The 13,633-nt window shown below is 56.6% G+C and overlaps 1 protein-coding gene across 4 annotated transcripts in view; it reads left to right on the forward strand.

The window, feature by feature from the left end:
• SAXO4 (stabilizer of axonemal microtubules 4) overlaps positions 1-12,786 on the forward strand; it is a 167,859-nt gene extending 155,073 nt beyond the window's left edge. Inside the window, exons 1-15 of one of the 4 annotated variants that reach the window (XM_084631079.1) lie at positions 1,142-1,197; positions 4,481-4,679; positions 4,793-4,942; positions 5,662-5,779; positions 6,178-6,331; positions 7,750-7,878; positions 8,220-8,283; positions 9,834-9,937; positions 10,495-10,554; positions 10,973-11,059; positions 11,255-11,386; positions 11,475-11,569; positions 11,843-12,007; positions 12,103-12,190; positions 12,646-12,786. In XM_084631079.1, coding sequence (XP_084487205.1) covers positions 4,837-4,942; positions 5,662-5,779; positions 6,178-6,331; positions 7,750-7,878; positions 8,220-8,283; positions 9,834-9,937; positions 10,495-10,554; positions 10,973-11,059; positions 11,255-11,386; positions 11,475-11,569; positions 11,843-12,007; positions 12,103-12,190 — 1,302 coding nt within the window. In that variant the 5' untranslated portion in view covers positions 1,142-1,197; positions 4,481-4,679; positions 4,793-4,836 and the 3' untranslated portion in view covers positions 12,646-12,786. Of the gene's footprint in view, positions 1-1,120; positions 1,198-1,766; positions 2,059-4,480; positions 4,680-4,792; positions 4,943-5,661; positions 5,780-6,177; positions 6,332-7,749; positions 7,879-8,219; positions 8,284-9,833; positions 9,938-10,494; positions 10,555-10,972; positions 11,060-11,254; positions 11,387-11,474; positions 11,570-11,842; positions 12,008-12,102; positions 12,191-12,645 lie in introns of those variants that run through there. The other 3 variants (XM_084631080.1, XM_084631078.1, XM_084631077.1) reach the window with 3 other exon arrangements.
• Positions 12,787-13,633: the final 847 nt, after the last annotated feature.

The raw sequence follows: 13,633 nt of genomic DNA on the forward strand, positions 1-13,633 counted from the left end.
GGGTAGGACTGACCTGTCGCCAGCCCCCATGAGTAGCTGTGGCTTCAGGCGGGAGGTTGAAGCCAGGATGCCTGCTTCTACCATCCCATGGGGAAAATTGCAGCAGTTTGGGGCAGGGAAAGGGGAGTCTTGGCAGTCGTGCCTGTCCCATGAAATTCAAACATTGAGCTGTGACAAACACCCTGCAATTTATGCAGGGCTTTAGCTACAGTGTCCAGGCCTTCATTCCTCCTTTCTTCTTCTCTCTTCCTCCTTTCCTGAGAGCAGCTTCTGCAATGGGGAGACCTAAGGTGCTGGCCAGGCTTTCAGAGCCCTGGGGTGGTGAAGGGAAGAGGTGGGGGCTGACTCTGGATAGCTGGAAACAGTAGGTTTTTAGGTATCTCATTGTTACGGGGAGGGGGATGGGTCCTGTCATTTCATTGCAGGGCAGAGAAGTGGGCAGAAGACAGGACCTGTGGCTGGTAGGAAGGGTGAAGCAGGGACACATAGCAACTGATCTGTTCCCTTGAAAGATTCCCAGCTCCGTGTCTTTGAGACTCAGCAGGAGCTGTACCAGAATCAAGGGAGATTAACCTGAGCTGAAGTATCAAGGAAAGGCCATGTGGTGTTGCTGCCTCCTGAATGCTGAAGGGCTGGGAGCTAAGCAAGGTGAAGGCTCCCCTGGGTTTGCTACCTGATGACCTGGCCAATCCCTCCACTCTCAGCCAAGCGTCCTGTGGCTGTATCTCCTTGCCCCTTGCTTTCTGTCTGCCTAATGCAGTCGCCTCTTACTTTGGCCACAACCACACTGGCTGCTCTCCGTGCCTCTGGTAATGCTGGGACATGTGTGCAGTGGGTGCTTGTGTACTCTGGGCACCTGTGCCTCTGTAGTGCCCTCTGTGTGGCTCAGGAGCATCTGGGCTGGGTGGGCCTTATCAGCCTGCGCTGCGATCAGGCAGCAGGGCTGGAAATCCCTGCAGCCCTGGTCTGGGATGTTGGCTCGCATTGTAAGTGCTTGTAGAGTGCTTGTAAATTGCTTTGAGGTCCCTGGGGGCCTCAGCTCCTTCCTGCTGGAAGCTGTCCTGTTTCTCCAGCCAGTTGCTAGGCGCTGGTCGCTAGGATACCAGCTGTGACTGGGCAGGCCTGCACATTCCTCCAGTGAGCTCCTAACCCTGCCCAGCGCCTGCCAGGACCTTGCCAGAGCCTCGCCTGGGGCAGGTAAGGGGGCAGTGCCCCAGGAGGGCGGTGGGAGCAGGGCGGGGGGTGGGCAGAGCTGGGAGGTGGCAGAGCAAGTGGGGGAAGCTGCCCATATGATCCCTCTGTCCCCAGCCCAGATAAGTGCGGCTCAGCCTGTCCCTGCGGGATTGACCCTCAGCGCTGAGAGGGGACGGCTGGCTCCATGGTGTCTCTGCTGAGCGTTCCAACAGAAGGGGCAGCCAGTGGCAATACCCATGATGGGTTTATACTGCTCACTGAGACCCCCCCACCGTCCCCCAAGGATCTGAACAGCTATCTACCAAGGTCTGCCTATGTGCAGCCTGGGGTAAGATGGGAGCCAGTGGAGGTGAAAGACCCTGAATTCCCTCTGTTGGGCCAGCCAGTGTCCCTTTTTATGGCCATTGGACTTGGCTGACGGTGGAAGAGCAGGGGCTGCTGGCCCAGCCACACGTGCTGGAGCTGGGCTGGATTCAGTGGTATGGCAGGGCCCAAACTGGCCTAGGGCTCTCCCCTCGGATCTGCCTCTCTTGCTCCGCGATTTGCCCTATCGCTGAACAGGGGTGGAGCTTGGGTTGTGGGCAGAGCCTGGAAAAGTACCAACACACCTTATTCCTGTGCTGACCCCTGGAACTCAGAGGTGGGTAGAAGCCCCTGAGATACTCAGGCAGCAGCAGAAAGGCCAGGTGCCATGAAGTAGCTTGGAGGAGCCTTCTCTGGTGCGTCTAGAGTCCATAAGGATAGCTCCTCGGGCAGAGCACAGCAAGAAGATGCTCAGCATTTGCCACTTCTTTATGGGTGTGGGGGATCCACACGTGCTCCTGCCATCTGAGCCTCTAGTTGTGCTGGACCTGACCCTCTCCGGTAAGTTCCTGGACTGTCTGCACACTCCAGTCTGCAGGGCCAGATCGTCCTCTCTGTAGAGACAGAGCCTCTTGCTAATCCCTAGTCTGCACTGGGTAAAACCGCAGAGATGGGATGGATAGCCAGGCTTGGGGAGCTCCATCAACAGGTGCAGAGAGTTCTGTGCTGGGGAGCCAGAGCAGAAGGGCTCAGGGAGGGGGGAAGAGAAGCCGAAAGAGGAGCCTGGGGGGCGGGAGAGGAGGGAAAGAAAAATCCCCTTTAGGGCTATCACCTGGTAACTCTCTGGGTGACACTCTTAGTATGTGACCCTCTGAACCCCTCAGTGCCAACTGACAAAGGGTTCCCTGTCCTGTAACAGCAACATCTAACAGGACTGACAAACTCACTACACCTAGCACCACACTGTCATGGTATGTATCCAGAAATAGCGTAGTGTAAGGTATCAAATGAAAGCTGGCATCACGCTGGTCACTAATACCATTGTGAAATGTACGTACTGAGTGTTAGGAGGCTTATTCTTTCACCCACTTACTTCCCTGGTCCTTCTCGCATGAACAGAGAACAACAATACCCAAAGTCCAAAGGTGCAAACAATTGGATGTTTATTGGGGTGAACTTCCAGCAAGCATGATTCCAGTTCCCTTCCTTAGTGTCCCCCTTCCCAGCTCTGACACCACAGAGCCTTACACCTATGTCCCTGTTCCCATTCCTGCCCTTAGCAAAACATGATTCCAATTTCCCCACCCCCATTCCCTGTTCCCATTCCCCCCCCCCACACGCTTCATGGTTGACTGCAGACTATATAGTAAAACTTGAGTTTTGCTTAGCTATACTTTAACCAATCATTTTCCTTAAATTTAACTAACCAATCCTAACATATTGTAACATGATTATGTAAGCAATTATATCCCACCACCTTAATTGGTTTACACCCAGCAAAATTAATTATACAGCAGACAGAAACAATCACAGAACCAGACAGAGATTATACAGACAAACAATAGGGAAATGGGGACTACAGTGACAGAACAACAAAGAAATGAGGAGTACTTGTGGCACCAAGTACTCCTTTTCTTTTTGCGAATACAGACTAACACGGCTGTTACTCTGAAAGAAATGAGGATTTCACATCCCAGCTATTGATAAGTGAATTCTTGCCAGACAGGATGCTATCAAACTAAGTTTCCTTTTACATCTTCTAGGCACTTCCCTTTCTCTGGAGGCGATAGGCACAATCAGGACAGGATTGTATTCCTAACAGCCCAATAGCACCTTCTTTCAATGTGTCTAGTTTGGAATGTGAGGAGGTGACCGGTCGCTTCCCAGCTTATGGCTGCCTCTGCTGCTTCACTAAAGGCCTTAGTCTAAGCACAGGACCTCAGACTGTCACAGTAAGAGAAGGCCCTTACACCGGCAGACAGTGATTTGATTCTTTCTTTTATACCTCTATAACTAGCTTAGTGAGAAGAATACACCTAAATTCTTAGAGTATAGGCCTTTACAGACAGGCCTGAATATCTATATTCTAACACTGAGGATATCATTTAAAAGTGATGTGTGCATCCTGGCACTGTGTCTTTAAATCTGTAACCAGGCAGAGCTGACCCACAGGTTTCTGCCAGACAGGAGAGAAGATATGTCTCTGTATCATGTAAATTAAGCCAAATCTGTCTACGACATACCCAGGAGGATGGGAAGACACTGTAGACTAGACTGCAGGGGCTGTCCTGTCTGGGGGGTGCAAAGACAATGAACTTTGGGGGGGCATAAGGGGAAGGCAAAAGGACACCTTCAGCGAGGCAGCAAAAAGATCAGCACTTTTCCCATTAATTAAAGTTGTCTCCTGGGCTAGTGATGCTGGAAGGTTTGCTTTAGATGAGATTTTCACCTGTTAAAAGTTGTTTAGACTCTAAGACACATGTTGAACCTTTGGTTTTATGTGTAACCGGCTGCTCTTACTACCCTTGCTCGGCAGCTCTTAAATCTTAACCTTTGTTAATAAACTCCGATTCGTTGTCCCTGTAAAGAGATGCCAGTGCTCTGTTGTTTGAGTCAATCGAGTATCCGTTCCAGTATAACAAGTTGGTGGGTGTATTGTTCCCTTGAGAGTAGAGAACATAGTAGTTACTGTGAGGGTTCAGTGTCAGGGGCTGGACACTACGGGGGGATGATTTTGAGGAGTTTGTGGTGCACCAAGTGTTGCCCTTCAAGGCAAAGTAGGGGCTGGCACAGCCCTAGGAGAGTGCTTGAGTGGCTGGGAGAGTCCTTGAGTGGCTGAAGGGCTGGCGGGGTCAGGACACCAGCTACCACCAAAAGTCTCCTTCACTGAGGCAGGCGGGTAACACAATGACTCGCGGCCCCAGGGTGTCCAAGAAAGTATCCCATAGCCCCTGGGCTCAGCATGGTTCCCTGTCACTTCCAGGCCCCGGCAGGATCACCTGGCTTCAGAACTGTGATGCTGGGTCTCAGGGCTCTGGGCCCTTCCGTTCCTAGGAGATCCAGGCCTCTGTGGTCCTTTCCTGCCTCTGGCTCTGGGATCCGCTGGCTTGCTACCCCGGAAGGGCAATGGGCTCAGAGCTGGGCTTTGTCCTTGCCCCTGCTCTGACATCACAGTGCCACAGGTATGACCTCACACTCCATCGCCAGGGAGACACCGGAGGAGCAGTTGAGCCAGGCAGGGTGGGTGGCGATCTTGTCCCCATGCTCAGCTGTACCACGTCCTCTGTCTCTATAGCCACTGGGCACCCTGCCCCCCAGAGATCCAGCTCTCCCTCTGCCATGGGGCGACTCCCCCTAGGTGGCGTCTCACCCTATGTGAGGACGAGTGCTGGTGGGAGCGTGGACCCTCTGAAGTTCTACGCCACGAGCTACGGCACGGCTTACGGTAAGGGCCCCACAGCAAGCGGTGCCCGACGGGGCATGTGTGGCCATGAAGGATCAGGGGAGGGGATGGTGAAGCCCATGCCAGCCCTGGAGCTGGTGCCCCAGCAGGCCATGTGAATGGCCTTCCCTGCATCCCTGTGTGCCGGCCATCACCCCCTGGGGAGCCACCGACCCAGTGGGCTCAGGGAGCCAGTCAGCAGCGCTTCCCTCCCACTGTGCTCTACTTATCCACTGCTGGCCTGACCCCAGCCTCAGTGTCCCAGCAGGGCCAAGGCCTAGGGCAGCTTCCCTAGCAAGGCCCCTGTGTCCCCAGCGCTAACCCACTAAGGACTGAATCTCTCTCACAGCTCCCCACCAGCCTTGGCCCTGTCCCTGTCTCATCCACGGCCACATCGTCTTGAACTGACTATCTGTGCCCTCTGGTCCCCTCTGGTGGCCAAAGCCTGTATAGCCATGTATGAGTCCTGCCCTGGTGCCAGTCTAATGGACCTGCTGCTTCAGCTCAGTCTCCCAAGTTTAATCCCTGGTGATGCCAACTGCTGAGGCGCCATTGCAATTTGGTGCTTGGGGATTGTCCTGGAAGAGCAAGTCCTTTCAAAGGCTCTAACAGTATTAGAGGAACAGGAAGCGTCTCCCTCCCTGAACAAGTGTCTCTCTCTCTATGGGCCCCCACATTGCCTGCGTGGCTGATATCTGCGATTCCCCTGCTCTGTTCGGCAGGGCAGGAGAGGTTCCATCCTCGTGTTGGCCATCACTCCGGAGCCGGGTACAAATCCAATTACCGGCCTGTCGTCTCTTACAAGGCCAGCCTGGATGAAGTGGATAATCCAGCCATGGGGTAGGCTGTCCTTGTGGAGATGAGGGGCCTGGGTACAGCTGGGATTGTGTGCGGGGTAGGGACCGTCCCATGGACTATAGACCCCTCTCCCACCCTGGGGCATTCATCCCCAGGTTGGCGGGTCTCCCTCACTACTCCCCTCTCACCCCTTGAGGAGGTGGGTGTATCAGTGCAGAGCTGGGATCTGTCCTGCAGTGTGGCCTAGCGGATGGAGCACTTGCCTGGGCCTCAGGAGAGCTGTCACTGGCCTGGTTTGCCACCTTGGGCAAGTCACTTCCCCTGCCTGTGCCTCAGTTTCCCCATCTGTAATGACCCTGACCTCCTTTCTAGAGCACTGTGAGATCTACAGAAGACCTAGCTATCATTATCCCACACTTGTTCTCTTCCTCCTGCTTCAGACAGCTCCTCCAGGATAACTACGACACGGTGACCACCAAGCATTTCCGACCCCTCCAGCTGCCCGATGGCAAGTACCCCTTGCCCTGGAGCGTCTACCAGCCGGGGAGCGGGTTTGTTCGAGACAAGCCTATTTCCTTCCCTACCACCAAAGCCGTAAGTGTCCAGTAAGCCCCGACGCTGGGCCTGGCCAGCTCATGGATCAAGATCCTGTCTGCCATGGGTTTGCCATTGGGAATGCAGCCTGGTGACATTGTGGCTAGAGGATTGTGTAGATGGTACGTTCCATCCCAGAGCTAGTGCTAGATTGTAGGGCTGGGGACAGAGAGGGCCCTAACCCTTTAATAACTATACACAAAACGACCCTTTTATTTTATTAACTACGTGCAACAAGGAAAATGGAACTTACAAAATTAGGTTTGGTTGTATCCATCTGTTGTCTCTTGACTTAGATCATCAGGTCTTTGGGACAGAGCTCATCCTGGTTTTGTGTCTGTACAGCACCTAGCACCTCTGGGTATGTCTACACTGCACGCAAAGCCCAGGTTCTGACTCAGGTTTGAACCCAATTCCCCCTTCCATCCACACATACATCGGTTTGACTCAGGTCAGCAAGCACCCAAGAGCCAGGTCATAGGACCCTGCTAGACTTTGACTTGGGGCCAAGCCCTGGCATTTTGCAGTGTGGACACAACTTAAGCTGCAGACCCGAGTCAGGAGGTCTGCGTAGTGTAGTATGGACATGTTAGCACAGCTGTGAGACCCTGGTCCAGCACTTGTAAGCTCAGGATTACAATGCAGTGTGGGCACTCCAGTGTAGGCTTGGAAACAGAGTCCATAAGCCTGGGTCCTGCAAACCCAGGTTTACAATGCAGTGTAAATGTACCCACGGGGCCTGGTCAGTGACTGCAGCTCCTACATGCTACTACAACACAAATAATAAACAATAGCACACATTGGTTCTGTTCGGATGGGAGTACAAATAACCCAACAGTGTTCATGAGTGCCCACAGGCCTAGAAAGCGCTGTGGTCTGCTCCTCAGCGCGGGCTCCGTGGGGGGGTGGGTGCCATTGGCATGATGTGACCCCAGAGGTGGGGTTACCCACTGACTGCTTGGTGGCCTGTGTGAAATGAGGAGTTTGCGGGGAGGTCTCAGTCTGGATTGGGCAGGTGGCCCTGATACATGTAGTGCCTGCACAGCTGGGGTGGGTTGGCAGTTTTAGCAGAGAGGCCAAGGACTGAATGGGCATGGACTCTCCCCCTTAGAGCTGGCAGCAGCGGTAGGGCGTGGGGGCTTGCACTGCAGCTGGGGACATCCAGAGGCAGTCAGCGTCTGGAAGCGCTGATTTAACACACGTACAGGGGTGTGTACACTTGCGACGTTCCTCCCCCCCTTGGACACTCCCCTTCACCTCCTGCAGCAAAGGTCCATATAAACCATCCCTTGGCTCTGATCGCACTCCTGTGGGGATATAGAGGCTCAGCAGTGCCCTGTGCAGCCTTGCCCATCCTGGCTGTGTGGGGACCTGGCGCTTTGCTGCCACGGGACTCACCAAAGGGGCTCACTCTGCAGGTTAAGAAAGTCCACTTCGATACGCGGGACCAGGGGCCACGAGCCATCACAGGGCTGGAGCCCAGACAGCTCCCCGACCTGCACAAGCCACAGGGGAAAGGCTCCGTCGAGGGGGAGAATGCCAGACACGTGAGTACAGGACCGGCTCTCCCTGGGCCTTGATCCACTGCCGGCACCAGAACAAAGGAGATGGAAAGGGGAGCCACCAGACATTTGTCCTGGGCATTGCAGCAAAGCAAGGGGGACAGCCCTGGTGTGTCTGCGTGCAGGAGTGAAGGGGAGATACCCTGGCACCAGAGTGGAGGGCTCCTGTCAGGGGAGGTGGGTGAGGGTCTTCTGGCAGGGTGTGTGTGAGCCCTGGGTGGGTGGCAGGATGGGTACTAGGCTGGGGAGGTGGGTAGGGGTCTACTGGCAGGCCGGGTGCAAGACTGTTTTCCCCCCGTTCACTCGCTCTCTCCTGCTCCTTGCAGGGCCCTCTGTACATGTCCACAGAGTATAACTCCAAGTTCCGCTTCGACATTCCTGGCCAGCCAGGTACGGTCCTTCCTGGAGCCCCTCGCACCCTCCTGAGCCATGTCCTGGGGCAGCTAACCAGGCCTCTGCCATAGGCTAACCCATAGGAGCTACACCTGTACTCTTCCAATTCCTAGCCATCCCCTCCTTGTCTAAGCAGCACTGGGCCTAGCCATGGCTTGGAAAGGCACACCGGGTATTCTGTAATGAGCCAATGCCCCATCCTGGGGCCAGGGGCCATTGCACTGCTGGAGGACGCTGTCTTTTGGCTGAGACAGGAAGCCGAGATCCTGAAACCTGACTGCTTGTGGTTATTAAAGATCCCCTGGAACTTTTGCTAAGAGCAGGACTTGTAAATGGTTTCCCAATCAAACTCCCATTCAGGCGCTTACCTTCTGCCTCCCTAAATTCCCCCAGCAGTTTCAATTGGCTGTGCTCTTAGTTTCCCCTGCCTGTCCTATCGCTGTGTCGTGTCGCTGTGAGCTGGTAAGCACATTCCAGCTCACAGGTGGCTGCATTGCAGTGATGGGGAAATTGGAAACCCCTTTATGGTCTGTTGGATGGAAAGCGCTGTGTGCAAGATGCTATCCTCACCCGGCAGCCCTCTCTGTCCTCTGCCTGGGAGCACAACCCCCTGTCCCTCTAGCCTTGAAGGGTGGGGTCTCCCTGCTGACGAGCTTACTGACGCTGGGGAAGTAGAGAGGGGGTGTTACTGGAACTCCTATCACGAAGGGAATCCTAGGTGAACCATGCTTTCTACTGGCTAGAACTGTCTGGGAATGGTAAGGGGTGTGGGGTTCCTAGGGTGGGGGGAGCGTGGGGAGCTCTCTGAATTGTCCCGTGGGCATGAGGCATTCTGGGGTTCCCAGTTCCTGTCTCCTGTGCAGACTATGCCGGCTGCACAACCTCACCCCTGTCATTTGCGTGGTTCTTTGTCCTTATGATCGCTCTCACCTCCATGCAGCCACCTACGCTGAGGTCACCCTTCAGGCCAGGAGCGTCAGAGGCAGGATTCCACATGCAGCCCCCATCCACTTGCACCGCTATGCCACGGCCCAAGCCCAGGCTCCCTTGCTATTTCTCCCAAACAGCCTGGGGCCCTCCCTGTGATCTTAGCTACCCACGGGCCACCTCGAGATCTTTCCTCCCACGCCTGTTTGGGCTGGTCCCACAGTTGTCACGGTCCAGCTTATCTAAATCCATTGGCTTGTCCAGCGATCGTTTCCTCTCTGGTGCTCTCAGCTCCCATGTGCGCCTCATTTTGCATTCAATCAGCAGCCCAGTTAAGTGTGAGGCTAATGCAGACACAAGTCGGGCTTGCCCTGTGGGAGGCCCTGTCTCCCTCTAGTGGTTAGACCAAATGGAGGTTGATGAGCCAGCTCCAGCCTTCATTGACGGAGCTGATCTTTCTGCTCTGGCTGGAGAGGCTGGTGGTTTTAGAGCCAGAGGTCGGAGGTTCGAACCCCGAGGTGCAGCGTTACGTGACTTTAGGTGGCTTAGATATGTTGGTTGTTGCCCAGGGTTGGGAATGTGGATTACTGTGTATTCCCCTGCCTCATCTCCCATTACAGATTTCCTACAGCGAAAGACGATAGGAGCCAAGGAGGAGACGGGATTCACTGAGGGCACCCAGCAGAACCCCATTGCCTTCCTGCCACCTCCTCCGGGAGAGCCAGTAGGTGCTGGGCCCTGGCCCGCCCCCCTGGTGGTCGTCTCTGAATGGAGCACAGCGTCCCCTTTGGACCTGGGGGTGACCCAGCTGTGCATGCCCAGACTTACCCAGGACCCTGTGCAGCTTGCCAGCCCCCAGTTTCCCAGCCTCTCCAGTGGGTTTCTCTTCCCCCCGCCCGTTTTGTTCAGAACCGTCTCTGAGCGGCAGCTGGGGTGAGGCTGAAGGATCCTGTGCCCCATCAGGGCTGCCCTGGAACACATGCCAAAGCTGTTTGGGGCCCAGCATCCCAAACACCTTCCCCCCCACTTACACACACACACAACACACACAGATCCGCTACATGGGGAATGTCGCCCACAGCCTGGCCTCATCCCTACCAGCCTGGGGACCCCATGTCATGGGCCAGCCCCATACACCGGCAGATTCCTTAGTAAGATCTCAAGGGATCCCCCTTAGATCCCAAGGGGAGGAGTTGACCAGGCCTGGCCCAGCCTGTCAGGGGAATCCCAGGCCCATCCTGCATGGGGAAGGGGCCTCACTGCCCAGCGTTTCCCTTGCAGAGGAGCCAGCCTGGCATCAGCATCACCAAGACGGACTTCCTGCCCAGCGCTCTCCCCCATGTAAGAGGGGCCGGGGGGAGGGGGGAGAGAAGGAGGAGCAGAGGGAGGATGGCAAAGGGTAGGCTAAAGGGTGGGAGGGGTAGGAGGGTCACCCAGACATGGGGGGCAGGATGGGCAGAGTGGGGGAGTCACGCAGAGACTAAGTGGGGAGGGCAGAATTAGGATCTTTTCTGGGCCATAGCTCCATGCTGGGAAAGCCATTTGGAGTGCCCTCTCCCAGGGTCCTGTAATAGGTGGCCAAGCCCCTGGGCTTGGGTGGCTTCCAGTGCGATCAGGGCCTGTGACCCCGCAGAGGCTGGGCTGTGACGCCCTTTGCCCTGCTCCCCCTGTGCAGGTGAACTGGGTGGCTGCAAAGTCCTTGGAATGGGGGAGGTGACACTTTGCCCCAGGCTGCATCACTTTGTCCCTCTCCTGACAGGGCGATGAGTTCCTGCCCGTGCTGTCGAAGGGCTCCGAGCGAGAGACGGGATTCAGCCGGGACAAAGACAACGGCCTCAGTGCCATGGTGAGCGACCCGCCTCCCCTCCTCCAACCTGCCTGCCCCCACCATTCCACTGGCATCCCCCATCCTGCCTTCAGTCCTCCCTGTCTGCCTGCATCCTCCTCTCCACCTGTAACCTGTCTGTGTGCTGGCCTCTCAGTCTCCTCCCTCCCCGTCTGTGACTGTCCCCCCATTCACTGGTCTCCTCCTGCCCCCCAGGGCCTGCCACACGCAGCACCCCAGCCTGGGGCCGGGGGGTCAGGGCCCCTGAGCCACACTCAGTTCCGAGGGTTCCAGAGGCCCCCGCAGACCCAGACCAACCTGCTGGGCCGGGAGTACGTGGGGAACAAGGTGAGTGTGAGCACGGCCTGTGCTGCTTGCCCAGGGTCCTGCAGGTCCCCTCGGGCCTGGCCAGCTCAGCCCTGTGTCCCTCCCCCAGGAACTCTCCGGATTCAGCATCAACAACAAGAAGTATGTGACGCCCCCCTATGACCCGGACTTGCCCAACAAGTACCTGAGCAGCTACAACTCCAAGTGAGTCTGAAATACTGCCACCGCCTGCCCCTGGGGGAGCTCTAGCCAGCCCACCCTGCCCCTGGGGGAGCTCTACCCTGCCTCCCCCAGCGCTCTCCCCTCTCTTCATGTGCATGCCCTGTGTCTCTCTTGGTCTGAGTGGGGGTGCCCTGCCCGGGTGTGTGTGGGCAGGGAAAGGGAAGGGGGTCGCCCGGCCTATGGGGAGGGGGCTGAGCAGCTGATGGACCCAGCAGGATGCAGCGCTCTTTGACTCTGTTTCCTCCCCTCTGGCAGGTTTTATGACAACACCCTCAAGGGGGTGGACCGCGAAGGATGGACCCGCGGAGGGATCCAGCCCCAACAGCCGGGTGGCTTTGCCACCAACAACCACATCACTGAACTGGGCACAGATCCCAATGCCACGGAGACCCTGAGACGGGTCCACCCCCATGTCGGCCGGTGAGGCTGGCTGGTTCCCACTGCCCTCCACCCTGTCCCTGACGCCCTCCTGCCCCTCCTCTTCCCTCTGTGATGCTCTCCCCCTCCACTCCCAGGACGATCACAACGGTGGACCCGTTTTATCGCGACACCCCTCACAACAGCCGCTTCTCTGCTCTCTACCAAACCGCCGTACCTGAGTAGGTAAGGGGCCTGCGTGAGCGCACTGAGCACCTCCCAGGGCAGGGGGGTTGGGATTGTGCTGCCTCCCAGCTATGCAGTGGAGCACCAGGGCACGCACTCATCAGAGACCTGGCCAGTCAGCTGTGAGCACTTGGCCCTGGTGCTGGAGCCAATGAGGCCAGGTGTCAGGATCTGCTAGGCCTGGATCAGGCTTTCTGCTCCACAGCGAGGGCTTCCTCCAGGGCACAGCTCATGGCATTTCCTTTCAGGGGACGCTGGGAAGGGAGTCCCAGGCCCTTATGAAGAGTGGAGAGCATGACGGCTGCCAATCCTCATCCCTGTCCTTTCCCCAGCCTTTGAGGAGGTGATATGAGTTCCGCAGAGCCACTCCACCTTCTCCATTCCTCTCTTGGGGTCCCTCTCCCCACTTTGCCAGATTTCTAGGACCGCTTTGCCTTTTCTTTGCTTTCTTGCAGATCTGTGTCTCCACCCTGCAGGAGCTGGTCTCCCCTGGCGAGGCAGGGACTCCGGGGCTGGTCTCCCCTGACGAGGCAGTAGCTTCAGCATCTCCTAAAGGGCTTTACTTTTCCAATGATGTAAAGAGAAATCACCACCCAGTGAAGGCTCATTGGTTCTCATTGGCCTAGCTGCCAGCCCTCCTCCCCTTAGATCCCATAGACCTCTCCTCTTCTTCCCCATGGCCCCCATAAACTTCTCCTTCTCCTCTTCCCCGGGGACCCCAGCATGCCCTTCCACCCCGTCCGCTGCTGTTTTCATCGGGGAGCCCTCTGCTGTGCGAGCTGACCCCAGCTCTCATCCCATGGGTCGTGGCACCCATGTGCTGCCATGGGAGCTGGATGGAGTCTTTGCACCTGAAGGATCAGCTGGTGCCTCCTGGCAGAAAGGGGAGTGCAGCCCCTCCCCATCACCTTGGCTGCTCTGGCTGGGGGTGTCCTGGGCCCTGAAGTTCCGTTCTCTTGGCATTCGGGCCCCATCCCGCTCGGCGCTGAGCAGTTGGAAAGGAGGGTGCCTGGCACCACACAGGATCAGGCCCTTTGACTTGAGAAGGGAAGCTGGGCCCTGTGTGTGCAGCAGTGAATGGAGTTAACCATTAGATATGTGCTGCAGCCAGCTGGGCTACCCCAGCTCACCACAGGGTCCCTGCAGGGCCTGGCACTGTCCCTGCAGGGCCTGGGGGCTGTTCCCATGGGGCCTAGGGCTGTTCTCGCCTGCCCTGGGGGACTTGTAGCGTTCACCGGCACCAGGGTTGCCTCGATTTGACCATTAAATCATTACCATCAATGGAACAAGGCTCTTTTACAGCAGTGGAGGATCTGGTGGTTTGTTCTTCAAATGTAGCCCTGTTGCTAAGGCCACCCGAGACCCAGTGGAGGCTGCTGAGCTCTGGAGATGGGTGACTGAACCTGCCCTGCAGATGCATGCTCAGAACCAGTAAGGCTAGGT

This window comes from Lepidochelys olivacea (genome assembly GCF_965140295.1).
Source record: "Lepidochelys olivacea isolate rLepOli2 genome assembly, chromosome: 6".
NCBI lineage: Eukaryota > Metazoa > Chordata > Testudines > Cheloniidae > Lepidochelys > Lepidochelys olivacea.